This window comes from Dendrobates tinctorius, unplaced genomic scaffold (genome assembly GCF_039654945.1).
Source record: "Dendrobates tinctorius isolate UK_male_01 unplaced genomic scaffold, ASM3965494v1 ptg000069l, whole genome shotgun sequence".
NCBI classification, from domain to species: domain Eukaryota; kingdom Metazoa; phylum Chordata; class Amphibia; order Anura; family Dendrobatidae; genus Dendrobates; species Dendrobates tinctorius.
Window position 1 is genome coordinate 5,163,734 of NW_027361737.1, and position 14,707 is coordinate 5,178,440.

At 45.8% G+C, this 14,707-nt stretch overlaps 1 protein-coding gene across 4 annotated transcripts in view; it reads right to left on the reverse strand.

The window, feature by feature from the left end:
- CP (ceruloplasmin) overlaps positions 1–14,707 on the reverse strand; it is a 237,551-nt gene that overhangs the window by 47,520 nt on the left and 175,324 nt on the right. For all 4 annotated transcript variants that reach the window (XM_073581068.1, XM_073581067.1, XM_073581070.1 and 1 more), the window contains 2 exons: positions 13,428–13,640; positions 1,078–1,282 (listed from right to left, as the gene is read on the reverse strand). In XM_073581068.1, coding sequence (XP_073437169.1) covers positions 1,078–1,282; positions 13,428–13,640 — 418 coding nt within the window. The remainder of the gene's footprint in view (positions 1–1,077; positions 1,283–13,427; positions 13,641–14,707) is intronic.

Below are 14,707 nucleotides of genomic sequence, written 5' to 3' on the forward strand. Positions count from 1 at the left end.
GCTAAGAACAGGAAACTGAGGCTACAATTTGCACAAGCTCATCGAAATTGGACAGTAGAAGATTGGAAAAACGTTGCCTGGTCTGATGAGTCTCGATTTCTGCTGCGACATTCGGATGGTAGGGTCAGAATTTGGCGTAAACAACATGAAAGCATGGATCCATCCTGCCTTGTATCAACGGTTCAGGCTGGTGGTGGTGGTGTCATGGTGTGGGGAATTTTTTCTGGGCACTCTTTGGGCCCCTTGGTACCAATTGAGCATCGTTGCAACGCCACAGCCTACCTGAGTATTGTTGCTGACCATGTCCATCCCTTTATGACCACAATGTACCCAACATCTGATGGCTACTTTCAGCAGGATAATGCGCCATGTCATAAAGCTCGAATCATCTCAGATTGGTTTCTTGAACATGACAATGAGTTTACTGTACTCAAATGGCCTCCTCAGTCACCAGATCTCAATCCAATAGAGCATCTTTGGGATGTGGTGGAACGGGAGATTCGCATCAGGGATGTGCAGCCGACAAATCTGCGCCAACTGTGTGATGCCATCATGTCAATATGGTCCAAAATCTCTGAGGAATGCTTCCAGCACCTTGTTGAATCTCTGCCACGAAGAATTGAGGCAGTTCTGAAGGCAAAAGGGGGTCCAACCCCTTACTAGCATGGTGTACCTAATAAAGTGGCCAGTGAGTGTGTATATATATATATATATATATATATATATATATAAAGTATACTGTATATACATACATATAATGTATATATGTTTTGACGAATGTTTGAGGCCATGGATCAGTTAAATGTCCATTTTGCAAGTGTGCTAGAAAATAACGGCATACGAAAGCCATACAGATGTCACACAGATACTTAGATGCGAGGAAATCGCATCCTTGTATTGCAAACGGATTATATACGGATCTCTGTTCAGGGACCATTTGTGTGATTCTCGGATGTCAAAATCGGACCGACTTTTTATACGTTAAGTGTGACTCTAGCCTTATGCAATAGCTTTTTATTATCCAGTATTCAGGTGTTCGGCAAAGAAAACATAACTGTGGAAGCAGAAATCAATCACCTCTCCTCATTGTGCACATGCCTCTCATGTTCCCAGGTCCGATTTGGTGAATAGTCCCATTCAACCTCTTCTGCTGCAATGTAATATGTGTGTGTATAGAAAAAGCCTTTTGATGACTCCTGTCTGCCACATGACTGAACCCTGTAGCGCTGTCTCATTCCTCCTGTGTAATGGTCTGTAGTCACACATTCAACATTAAAAACACCTGAGGAGACAAAAATAGACAAGTATAGTTCTTGCAAGTGTATAGGGCACCTGTCAGCAGGATTGTGCTCAGTAATCCACAGACAGTGCCAGGTCGGCACTGTTATACTGATTACAATGATACCTTGGTTGTTGAAATCCGTCTTGTGGTTGTTGTTTAATCTTTATTTGCAGTTTTCAGTTAATGAAATTCTGGTGCTTTGGGGCAGCCTATGGGTGGGGCTATGGGGTAGGGGTTGTGAGTGGTTCTGTAGGCGAGGCTTTATGTGGTGCTTTGCTTACATAGTCATCTGTATGGGCTTATGATAATCATTCAGTGACCTGCCTCCTATTTTACACAATCCCAATAATATTGTAGGGTTACAAAAAAAATTTACATTCAGTAAAATGGTGGTGGTGCCTGTGTGGCTCCCCTGAGGCTTGGTCGCCACGGAGGTACTGCACCTTCTCCTAAGGTGTAGTGCCCCACCGTCCAGGTAAGGTGGGAACTCCTTTCCACGCTCCAACACTCGCACTCCACACAACATGGTAGTTTTGCACAACCACATTGCGGCTCAGTACTTAGAGAGTAGCAGAGCACCTTTGGTGGTTCCCTGCTTGGAACACTGGATGTGCTGGGAGGTGGGTGGAGTTGAGATACATAAAAGAGTGGGAAAGTGTAGGATGACAGGTCAGTCTGACAGAGGGTCAGTCGGGTAGGAAGTCACTCAGACAGGAGTGAGGATCCCTGGAAGAAGGGATGGAGGAAGGAGTGCTGCAGCTGCCTCAGTGATCTGAGCCAGCTGGCATGGGAAAGGAAAAGAAGGAGAAAGACGTAGAACTGAAACCTAAGCTTCCATAAGAGAGAGAAAGACAAGTACGGAACGAAGGAGTAAGGAGAACAGAGAGGACGTGGGTTAGAAGAGGAACCCTGCCTATAGGTTCTCAGTGCAAGGCCGGGGCCCGGTCCCCGAGGTTGTATGGACACTTATGGTTCTGCAGCAGACACCGGTAGAGTAGTTGGCTGTAAATGCACTACTCCCATCTAAGACTTGGGGTACAACAGCAACTGGATAGAGAGCCGGGACTCAGAAGAAGGGAGTCCCCGAAGCAGGCTACAGCTGTCTGCCGTACAAGTAGAGTTCTTGGGAACATCAGTCAGGAGGAACTCCAGTGTAACTCAGTACTAGGAGATCTTCACACTTTAAGGCACTATAGAGGAGTCGTTCAGAAAGGTACATGTTGGCGGAGTGTTGGAGAGGAGCGATCCATCTTGCTTGGAGGTTGACTGAGTCTCTGACCCGGAGGACACGGCCTGGAGGCAGGCACCCTTGTGTACCGCAGACTGTGAGTAAAGCTTTGGAACTACAAGCCCCGGTGTCCTCCATTCATTCTTGCGCCAACCCGCTCCGCACAGCTACATCTGGGCACCATCCTTTGCGCTGCCTGCGCCTCTCCTCATCCATTGCACTACACGGCCCTGGGGCTACAGCTTCACCTGTGGGGAGCTACACCATCTATGCTGCAACACACCACCAGCCCCAGATGATCCCCATGCAGCGTCGGCCTAACATCTCACTTGCCGAACACCACAGGTGGCGTCACGAACAATTCCATTCCACTTAAACTACATTACAAACTCCCATTGATTTTTGGGCGTCCAGGGCCACGGACCGGGTCACCGTTGCTGTGACACATCCCCCCTGACACCGGCCCGGTACAGAGTACCCCGCGGCCCTGGGAGGGCAGCCCACCTGCTCAATAACATTTATCACATTATGTCTATAGTATTGTCAGGTAAAAAAATATTTACTTCATAAAAATGGCGCCGGCGGCGCATGCGCAGTAGCATCTATCGTGTTCCAATTGATCCTACTGTGCAAGTGCCGCTGCCAATGTTATTTTGCTGCACCCAAAATTAATGCGCATGCTGCGTTTTTTTACCGCGGTGCGTTTTTTTCGCTGTAAAAAACGCATCAATATGCGCAAAATGCATAGAAATTAATGGGAAGCTTATTTTTAGCGGTTTTATAGCGGTTTTATAGTCAAAACCGCTAAAAAAATGCTAAAAAAACGCTGTGTGTGAACACAGCCTAAGGGCTCATTCCCACTTGCGATGAAATCGGACGAATGCAATACAATAAAAATTGGATTGAATTCGGACAAATGTTATTCTATGATTGTGTGTTCATCTGCTTCTTTTTGCAGCTCGGATTGGATCACTATCGGACTGGAAAAACATTGCAACATGCTGCGATTTTAATCGGAAATCGGATCGCATCCCACAATAGAAGTCAATGGTGGCGAGAAAAAAATCACACAGCAATTCGACCATGCGAGTGCTGTCCGATTTTTACACACCGATCGCCTGGGGTGAACCTAGCCTCTCTGCTGCCTGAGGCGAACAGCAAAATGACGCCCCCCCGCACACAAAGTAAATTTTTATATTTATATTGTAAAACTGAGTACAATAGTGGACATTTTGATTTAGATAAATAGAAAAAAAAGGTGTCCAAACACAAGGATGTCAGCGCCATCACAGCACATACAAGAACAATACAGAAGTATCCAGAACAAGGATCATTAATGGCAATGGTAGGCCTGGCACAGGGCCGGACTGGGATAAAAATGCAGCCCTGTCACACAAATCCCACCAGCCCACAAACTGTAACACTCATCAGCCCCGATCAGTGAATTTTTGCTATACTTTGTCATCCCCTCATCACTCTCTTATAGGAGTTATTTGAATAGCCACATGTGAATGGCACCACAGTGTGTATGATTGACCACAGCTCCATTTACATGGTGCTCTTCAAAGCTACGTTTCCCAGAATCATGGGGGTTCCAGCGGTCAGATCCACAACAAACAGAAAGTCATCCCCTATCCCCACATAATGCTCCATACAGTATTATGGGCCCCATATATTACTGCATACAGTATTATGGGCCCCATATAATGCTCCATACAGCATAACGGGCTCCATAAATTACTTCATACAGTATAATGGCACCTTATATTACTTCCTACAGCATAATGGGCCCCATATAATTCTCCCCATACCCCACTGCTCTGGTCTCCTCAGTGTATTCTGATCCTCCGCACTGCTTGGCACAGGACATCATTAACTTTACGTATATAATTGTCCACTTGGACTGATAGTAATAGTGATTTGTTTGTACCCTGTTGTCTGGGGCTGGCCCACTTTATGGGGTTGCTCAGGGCATATGATTATACACCAGTATAAAGTATGAGAGGCTCAATGTGACCAGTGCCACCTCGTTTCCTACCCCTCTTATTCTACTGGTACTGTGGGCACACTGACGGGTACTGAGGAAAGGAAAGAAAGAACAGAGAGAGAGAGAAAAAAGAAAACAGAGAGAGAAAGAAAGAAAGAACAGAGAGAGAAAGAAAGAAAGAACAGAGAAAGAAAGAAAAAACAGAGAGAAAAAGAAAGATTAGAGAGAGAAAGAAAGAGGGGAAAGAAAGAAAGAACAGAGCGAAAAAAAAGAACAGAGAGAGAGAAAGGAAGAGGGGAAAGAAAGAACAGAGAGAAAGAAAGAAGAGAGAAAGAGAGGAAAGAAAGAAAGAACAGAGAGAGAGAGAAAGAAAAAAGAAAGATTAGAGAGAGAGAAAGAAAGAACAGAGGGAGAACGAAAGAAAGATTCTTTAATGATACTATAGCAGCCCGGCTCCCATTGTAGTGCCCACCTGAGCCTCCCAATGCAGGACATATCATGATCCACTCACATGGCCGGCATCCCCGAGTCCAAGGCGATCCTGCTGTCCACGTTGTCGGAGGTTGACACGGTGATGGATCTGGAGCATTCCCTGAAGTGCCTCCATGGTTCACAATCTCCTCCCGAAATTACCTAATTTCCGGTCAGCTTTTAGCACATCACTTCAGGGGGAACGTCACGTGCAAATTTTAAAGTGCTCCTCGTGGCTCCACCGTGTACTCCTGTGTCAGCGGGAAAAGTAAGCTCCCGGCCGGGGCAGTGGGGCAGACTCTCCCTCAAAATTGGGACTGTCCCGCTGGGAGATATGAATGCTCCCCTCTACACACGTTGTTTAGGTATTGCTCCGCACACCTCATACACACGGTTCCGCTTTTTATGCCTCGTACACACACAGCTCCGCTCTGTACACATCGCACACACACGGCTCCACTCAGTACACACATGGCTACACTCCGTAAACCTTGTACACATGCAGCTCTACTCCGTACACCTTTTACACATGTGGCCATGTTCTGTACACCTTGTACACACATGGCTCCACTCTGTATACCTTGTACACATGTGGCTTTGCTCCATACATCTTGTACACACGCAGTTCTGCTCCATACACACGCGGCTCCACTCCGTACACACACGGCTCTGCTCCGTACACTTCGTACACACAGGGCTCCATTTTGTACGCCCTACACACACAGCTCCACTCCGTACAACTCGTACACACGCGGCTCCGCTCTGTACACACGTGGCCCTGCTCCGTACACCCCATACACACGCTGCTCCGCTCTGTACACCTTGTACACAAATGGCTCCGCTCCGTACACCTCGTACACACATGGCTCCACTCAGTAAACCTTGTACACATGTGGCTTTGCTCCGTACACCTCGCACACACGTGGCTCCTCTCCATACACATGTGGCTCCACTCCGTACACACACGGCTCAGCTCCATACACTTCGTACACACAGGGCTCCGTTTTGTATGCCCCATACACAAACAGCTCCACTTCGTACAACCCGCACACGCGCGGCTCCGCTCCTCGCACACGCGCTGCTCCGCACACCTTGCACACGCGAGGCACCGCTCCGTACACCTCGCACACGCGCGGCTCCGCTCCGTACACGTCCTCGCACAGGCACGGCTCCGCTCCGTACACGTCCTCGCACACGCGCGGCTCCGCTCCGTACACGTCCTCGCACACGCGCGGCGCAGCTCCATACACATGGCTCTACTCCGTATACCTAGCACACGCGCTGCTCTGCTACATTCACTCTGTAAACCCCTCCTGACCCCACACATAAACTTCCCTCATCCAGCACCATGACAACCAGCACAGCAGAGTCTTGCATACACTCACTGAGGGCTGTGCGCTCAAGACCTGTGATGATGTCACAAGAGAGGAGGAGTTAGGAGAAACATGATCAGGGGGCCCTGACTCCTTCCCTCCGGTGACCTCATCAATTACAAGACTCTGCACGCTACCGCAGCACCAGCGTGCAGGGGCTAAATTGTAGGTGCTGCGGGTAGCAGAGCGCATAATGCCGCCCCCTGTGCACAGCATCTGCCTGCCTGAGGCGACAGGCTCCAATGGCCTCATTATAGGTGCGCCCCTGCCGATCGCATTTGAAAAGCCGGCAATTCATATGCGGCTACAGTAAAATCACACTGACAGGTTATAATAGAATTGATAGATTTATACACATACAGTTGTGGCCAAAAGTATTGACACCCCTGCAATTCTGTCAGATAATACTCAGTTTCTTCCTGAAAATGATTGCAAACACAAATTCTTTGGTATTATTATCTTCATTTAATTCGTCTTAAATGAAAAAACACAAAAGAGAATGACGCAAAAAGCAAAACATTGATCATTTCACACAAAACTCCAAAATGGGCCAGACAAAAGTATTGGCACCCTCAGCCTAATACTTGGTTGCACAACCTTTAGCCAAAATATCTGCGACCAACCGCTTCCGGTAACCATCAATGAGTTTCTTACAATGCTCTGCTGGAATTTTAGACCATTCTTCTTTGGCAAACTGATATTTGAAGGGTGCCTTCTCCAAACTGCCATTTTTAGATCTCTCCACAGGTGTTCTATGGGATTCAGGTCTGGACTCATTGCTGGCCACCTTAGAAGTCTCCAGTGCTTTCTCTCAAACCATTTTCTAGTGCCTTTTGAAGTGTGTTTTGGGTCATTGTCCTGCTGGAAGACCCATGACCTCTGAGTGAGACCCAGCTTTCTCACACTGGGCCCTACATTATGCTGCAAAATTTGTTGGTAGTCTTCAGACTTCATAATGCCATGCACACAGTCAAGCAGTGCAGTGCCAGAGGCAGCAAATCAACCCCAAAACATCAGGGAACCTCCGTCATGTTTGACTGTAGGGACCGTGTTCTTTTCTTTGAATGCCTCTTTTTTTTCTCCTGTAAACTCTATGTTGATGCCTTTGCCCGAAAAGCTCTACTTTTGTCTCATCTGACCAGAGAACATTCCTCCAAAACGTTTTAGGCTTTTTCAGGTAAGTTTTGGCAAACTCCAGCCTGGCTTTTTTATGTCTCGAGGTAAGAAGTGGGGTCTTTCTGGGTCTCCTACCATACAGTCCCTTTTCATTCAGACGCCGACGGATAGTACGGGTTGACACTGTTGTACCCTCGGACTGCAGGGCAGCTTGAACTTGTTTGGATGTTAGACGAGGTTCTTTATCCAACATCCGCACAATTTTGCGTTGAAATCTCTTGTCAATTTTTCTTTTCCGTCCACATCTAGGGAGGTTAGCCACAGTGCCATGGGCTTTAATTTTCTTGATGACACTGCGCACGGTAGACACAGGAACATTCAGGTCTTTGGAGATGGACTTGTAGCCTTGAGATTGCTCATGCTTCCTCACAATTTGGTTTCTCAAGTCCTCAGACAGTTCTTTGGTCTTCTTTCTTTTCTCCATGCTCAATGTGGTACACACAAGGACATAGGACAGAGGTTGAGTCAACTTTAATCCATGTCAACTGGCTGCAAGTGTGATTTAGTTATTGCCAACAAATGTTAGGTGCCACAGGTAAGTTACAGGTGCTGATAACTACACAAATTAGAAAAGCATAACATGATTTTTCGAACAGTGCCTATACTTTTGTCCACCCTCTTTTTTATGTTTGGTGTGGAATTATATCCAATTTGGCTTTAGGACAATTCTTTTTGTGTTTTTTCATTTAAGACAAATTAAATGAAGATAATAATACCAAAGAATTTGTGTTTGCAATCATTTTCAGGAAGAAAGTATTATCTGACAGAATTGCAGGGGTGTCAATACTTTTGGCCACAACTGTAGAATGCACATATATATGTATTTATATTAAATACATAGTGTGGTGTAGTGACCACTGTGTCCGCTAGGAGGCGCTGTGTGGATGTCCCAGAACGAGAGTATAAGCATTTCCAGTGTCCTGATAGGTGTAGGATACTGAATGACCGTTATGTAACCCAAGGTGGGTGGCCTTGAGATGGAGACATTTGTGTGTGTGGATCAGCAGTGATACTGCTGAAGTGCTGTTTCAATGTGTCAGGGATCAGTTACCTACAAATCCACCCAGGTGTTCAAGGACCTGTGATGAGGTCATAGCCATGTGTCCCGGTGGGCATGGCTACGGACCATATAAGGTGGCCAGGATAGGTCACATGAGGTGAATGCAGGGACCAGGTTGGTCCGTTTTGGAAGGCTCCGTCTGGGAGAGATGGGGGCTGTGTTCCTGACAGCAAGGAATGCTGTGTTGAATGGCTGCATGTGCCTGATGATTCCCTGGAGGGAATGGACGTCTGCAGCATGATGAGGTGAAGCAGTCATGAGGAAACCCTGACGTGGGTGAGATAACTGAGGCTGAAGAGCCTGTGTATGCATAAACTGTGTGACCACAGGGATTACAGAGCTGAACTCTGTCATGGATGCTATGCTGATGTTATGAAGCTTATGTTGCTGCTGTGGGTTTATGATGCTAAATAAACCGCATGGACTATGATTGTTTATGGAAAACCTGTGCAGGATCTGGTTTTGTGGCTGCTAAGCGAGTGTCCCCTACTTGAATAACAGCGCTACCTTACAATAGATAGAAGAAAAGCAGGTAATTCAGCAGCTGCGGTAGTGTAAAATCACAGTCGCAGCCAACAGGATAGAAGAGATGGATTACATACAGTAAATACAAATACAGTAGGTAGATATATAGATGTCAGTGACAAATGTAATTAGTACAGTGTGTGTGCAGCTTACTGTACATGTATTTAATTAATTAAAGATTATTTTTTAGGAAAAAATGGCGTGGGCACCAGCGCAATTTTTGTAACCAGCAGAGGGAAAGCCGGCGACTGAGGGCAGATGTTTATAGCCAGGGAAGGGGGTAATACCCATGGAGCTTCCCAGGCTATTAATATCAGCTCACAACTGTATACTTAGCCTTTACTGTTTATTAAAATGGGGGACCCCCACAAAAAAATGACATGGGGTCCCCCTTTAATTAATAACCAGCAAAGGCTATGCAGACAGCTGTGGGCTGATATTAATAGCTTAGAAAGGGGCCATGGATACTGACCCCCAGGCTAAAAACATCAGTTCTCAGCCACCCCAAAAAGGCGCATCTCTAAGATTCGCCAATTCTGGCACTTAGCCTCGCTCTTCCCACTTGCCCTGTAGTGGTGGCATGTGGGGTAATAGTTGGGGGGTTGATATCACCGTGGGAAAATGCCATGAGAATATTTCAGGGTGATCTGCTGTTAAGACACTGATCTTGAACTGCGATTTTTAGATTGAGGGGTCCAGTATCCATGGCCCCTTCCTAGGTTATTAATATCAGCCCACAGCTGTCTGCAGAGCCTTTGCTGGTTATTAATTATAGGAGGACCCCACCTCTTTTTTGGGGGGTCCCCCATTTTAATAGCCAGTTAAGGCTAAGTATACAGTTGTGAGCTGATATTAATAGCCTGGGAAGCTCCATGGGTATTACCGCCTTCCCAGGCTATAAACATCTGCCCCCAGTCACCGGTTTCCCTCTGCTGGTTACAAAAATTGCACAGGAGGCCATGCCATTTTTTCCCCAAAAATAATCTTTTATTAATTAAATACATGTACAGTAAGCTGCACACAGTATATTAATTGTATTTGTCACTGACATCTATATATCTACCTTTTTTTTGTATTTACTGTATGTAATCCATCTCTTCTATCCTGTCGGCTCCTGCTGTGATTTTACATTACGGCGGCTACTGAATTACCTGCTTTTCTTCTATCTACCTATGTAATAAAAATACATTTATATGTGTGTGTGTCACTGACATCTAATATACAGTATATATATATATATACATATAGTTTATGTGTATACTAGATTATGGCCCGATGCTATCGCATTGGGAGGATGCGATAGCATCACACCTCTTGCCATGTTAACCCTCAACACACACACTCCTCAACACACACTCCTCTCACCTTTCACCATCTCCACTCACGTCCACTCACTCCTTCACTCCACATACGACCCCTTCTCTCACTCCGTCTCTCATACTCACGCCGTCATCGCCGCTGCTCCACGATCCCCGACATCTTCTTCCGCCGGCGCCATCCTGGATCCAGACGTTGTCCACGCCGGCGACATGTTCTTGCGGCGACGCCATCTTGAGTATCGTGAAATCCCGCGATAGTCAATATGGCGTCGCCGGAAGAACATGTCGCCGGCGTGGACGACGTCGGGATCCAAAATGGCGTCGGCGAAATCTCGCGAGTTTTCGCCGACGCCATTTTGGATCCCGACGTCGTCCTTGCCGGCGACATGTTCTTGCGGCGACGCCATCTTGAGTATCGCGGGATTTTGCAGATCCAAAATAGCGTCGCCGCAGGAACATGTCGCCAGCGTGGATGCCGTCGGGATCCAAAATGGCGTCGGTCGAAATCTCGCGAGATTTCACCGACGTCATTTTGAATCCCGACGTCCTCCACGCCGGCGACATGTTCTTGCGGCGACGCCATCTTGACTATCGCAGGATTTCGCCGATCCAAAATGGCGTCGCCGCAAGAACATGTCGCCGGCGTGGAGGACGTCTGGATCCAGGAGGGCGCCGGCGGAAGAAGATGTCGGTGATCGTGGATCAGTGGCGATGACGGCGTGAGTATGAGAGACGGAGTGAGAGAAAGGGTCGTATGTGGAGTGAAAGAGTGAGTGGAGATGGTGAAAGGTGAGAGGAGTGTGTGTGTTGAGGGTTAACATGGAAAGAGGTGAGAGGTGACGTCACCGGTTACAACTGGACGGAAGTTGTTACAACCGGAAGCTGCTTAGGGCATTTATTATTATAGATAGATATCTATTCTGTCTATTCTATTCTATTCTAAGCTGTCTGTGATTTTACTGTAGCTGCATATGAATTGCTGGATTTTCAAATGCAATTGGTGTGTAAAACTCGGACAGCACTCGCATGGACCGAGTGCTGTGTGATTTTTTTTCTCGCACCCATTGACTTCTATTGCAGCATGCGATCCGAATACCGATTACAATCGTATCATGCTGTAATTTTTTTCCAGTCCAATCGTGATCCGATCCGAGCTGGAGAAAAAAGCGCAGATGACACAATCAGAGGACACAATCATAGAATAACATTTTTTATCGGATTGCTTTTGTCCGATTTCATTGCAAGTGGTAATGAGCCCTAACAGCGTTAACCTGACAGTGTCTGTAGTTTACTGAGCAAAATCCTGCTGACAGGTTCCCTGTAAGGCCAGATTAAGACAGATGTTCTAAATCTCTGTCTTGGTGTCCAGTATTGTGGATGTGCAGCTCTATGTTCTCGTACACATATCTGACAGGTTGAAACATCACATCTTGTATATGGCAGGATAAACACGTTTTGAACTTCATCACCTGCTGGACGCTGTCTTCTATTTTCCTGTGCATGCTGTATCCAAGTGGGTTCCTTGGATTTTGAATCTTGGGTCTTTATCCAGAAGAATGCCCCTATCTGCCCTTCTGTCCTGTGAGGAGTGCTGTGAGGTAACCCTACACAGTTCATGCACCTAACTTAGTCTCTGAGTCTTTTCATTTGGCCGGGGTCACACTTGCGAGTGTGATGCTAGAAACACGCGCGAGTCTCTCTCATCAATACCCGGCACTGCCACCGGCACTTGGGACTTGAGTGTGCGGCTGCATAGAAATACATGCAGCCACACACTCCGGCCCAAGTGCCAGTGGCAGTGTCGGGTATTGATGCGAGAGACTCGCGTGGGTTTCTCGCATCACACTCGCAAGTGTGACCCCGGCCTTTGACAAAGGCTTGTCCAGGTATGGTCTGATTTGTTGACCAAACTCGCCCATTCATGTGAACAGGTCAGCATATAAAAAAATTCAGACAGTATACCAATGCCATTCATGTTGCCTTTATGTATTAGCTGTTTTTCACTGACTTATTCATTAGTTTTTTATCATACAAGAAAAACAAATGACACAAGGACAAAAAATGGCTGAAAATCACATCCACAGCATAGGTGAAAATTGGTTGGTTTTCTCTTCGGTACGAAGAAGAAAAAAAACGTGAAGTGTAAATTTAGTCCAAGGTGCTGTCACTCAATCTTTTTTGAGGCATTCAAAACCAGCAAGTTTTTCAACCAAAAATGGCAACAGAAAACGTTCCTTTTTCAGGGGAGCTTTTCTTTTCCTGAAGCAGTTTTGTAGAATTTTGGAAAAGTTTTTTCCTGATGCATTCTTTGCAGTCTTCTTTAAAAGTGAGAAGCTTGCAAAGATTTTATTTCAGGTTATTTCAAAGAAATGGCATGCACTTTTTCCACCAGGCATTTTTCGAAACCTCTTCAGGAAAGAAAAGCTCAATAACTCCTTATATTAATGTCAAAATGTTTTACTCAAATTGATGAATATGAAGAGTTTTTCTGGTGTTTTGGATCTGTTTTTGAGGAGGATTCTGGATCCGCTCAAAAAATTCCTGAAAATCCTTTGTGAACATAGCCATATCTATGTATATCGTGGTTGTACACTGGAACTTATTTGCTGATACCGCTGACTTTTATCTATTGTATATCATCTTTCTTTACAACAACGTAATCTAAGGCCTCATTCAGACAGTTGTGAGTCACGTGAAAATCCCTGATGAAACACTGATGGTAAAAACCATCACTGACCAAAAACTGATTAACCTCGGACCATTTTGTGTATACGTGAAAAATCTCGGCTGTATAAATGAGACCCCAAGCACACAATACATAAATACATAGATTATGTGATTATCTTCCTTTTGATATCTTGCTACATTTGACCTGCCGATGCACTATTTCCAGGTTTGATTATTTGCAAGATTATAAAAAATGATGCATTCTAATATATAACTAGAATTTGTATCAGAGGAGCACATACCATGGATTTTCTAATGCAATCATTCCCTGGGACTTACCTTCATTGTCCGGAGTCATTATTACTGAGTATGAGATGTGTGGAAATAAGCTAGCGACATCCCTTGTGGTGTCATGGAGACGAATGGTATTTCCAGTAAAGTGTATTCCATGCATGTCAACCTCTGATCCTAGTCCCAGCATATGCCAACGGATCGAGTCTCCTTTACACATATCTAGCCCGGGCTGATTTCCATACATGTATCCATTGATTGCTATTCACAGGGCACAATATAACCATTAGAGATGGAAGATAGTAGATAAAATATAAAAATACACTAGCACCCAAAGGGATGGTGGGGAGAAGGTATTATAAGCTGCAGGCAGATCTACTGGTCCGGTGTGATAGCCCATAATGAGGAAAACTAAGATAAATGAATACATGATATTGCCCTACTAACTGTATGTCTATACAAAGTACAGTGTATTAAAGGGAATCTGTCACCTATTTTTAGCCCTATGAGCTGCTGCCACCGCCATCAGGGGCTTATCTACAGCATTCTGTAATGCTGTAGATAAGCCCCCAATGTAACCTGAAAGATGAAAAACGAGTTATATTATACTCACTGTACTCGCGGTCCGGTCCGGCGCCTCCCATCTTCTAGAGATGATGTCCTCTTCTTTGCTTCCTGTCGCGGCTCCTGCGCAGGCGCACTGCTCTGCCCTGTTGAGGTCAGACCAGAGTACAACAGTGTGCAGGCACTGGACCTCTTCTGGCACCTGCGCACTGCAGTACTCTGCTCTGCCCTCAACAGGGCAGAGCAGTGCGCCTGAGCCGGAGCCACAACTGGAAGCAAAGAAGAGAACATCATCTCTAGAAGATAGGAGGCGCTGGACCGGACCATGACACCCTCTGGACCCGAAACGACCCGAACCACCCCTGGGTGAGTATAATAATAAATCGTTTTTCTTCTCTTTCAGGTTACATCGGGGGCTTATCTACAGCATTACAGAATGCTGTAGATAAGCCCCCGATGGCGATGGCAGCAGCTCATAGGGCTAAAAATAGGTGACAGATTCCCTTTAATCCTTTACAGTCTATGAACTACCTTGCAGTATTGCATGACTATTTAACAGCTCCAGTATATCTTACTGTTTCTCTATATAGTTGAAGTCCATTTGAACAGTATGTCTATTAATCCTCTTAATTATCAAAAAGTATCATTTTACTGTCAAAGTGCATTCTTACTGTGCATTTCCTATTATACAGAGAATTACCGTATTTTTTGAACTACAAGATGCACTAGACCATAAGAAGCACCTAGGTTGTAGAGGAGGAAAA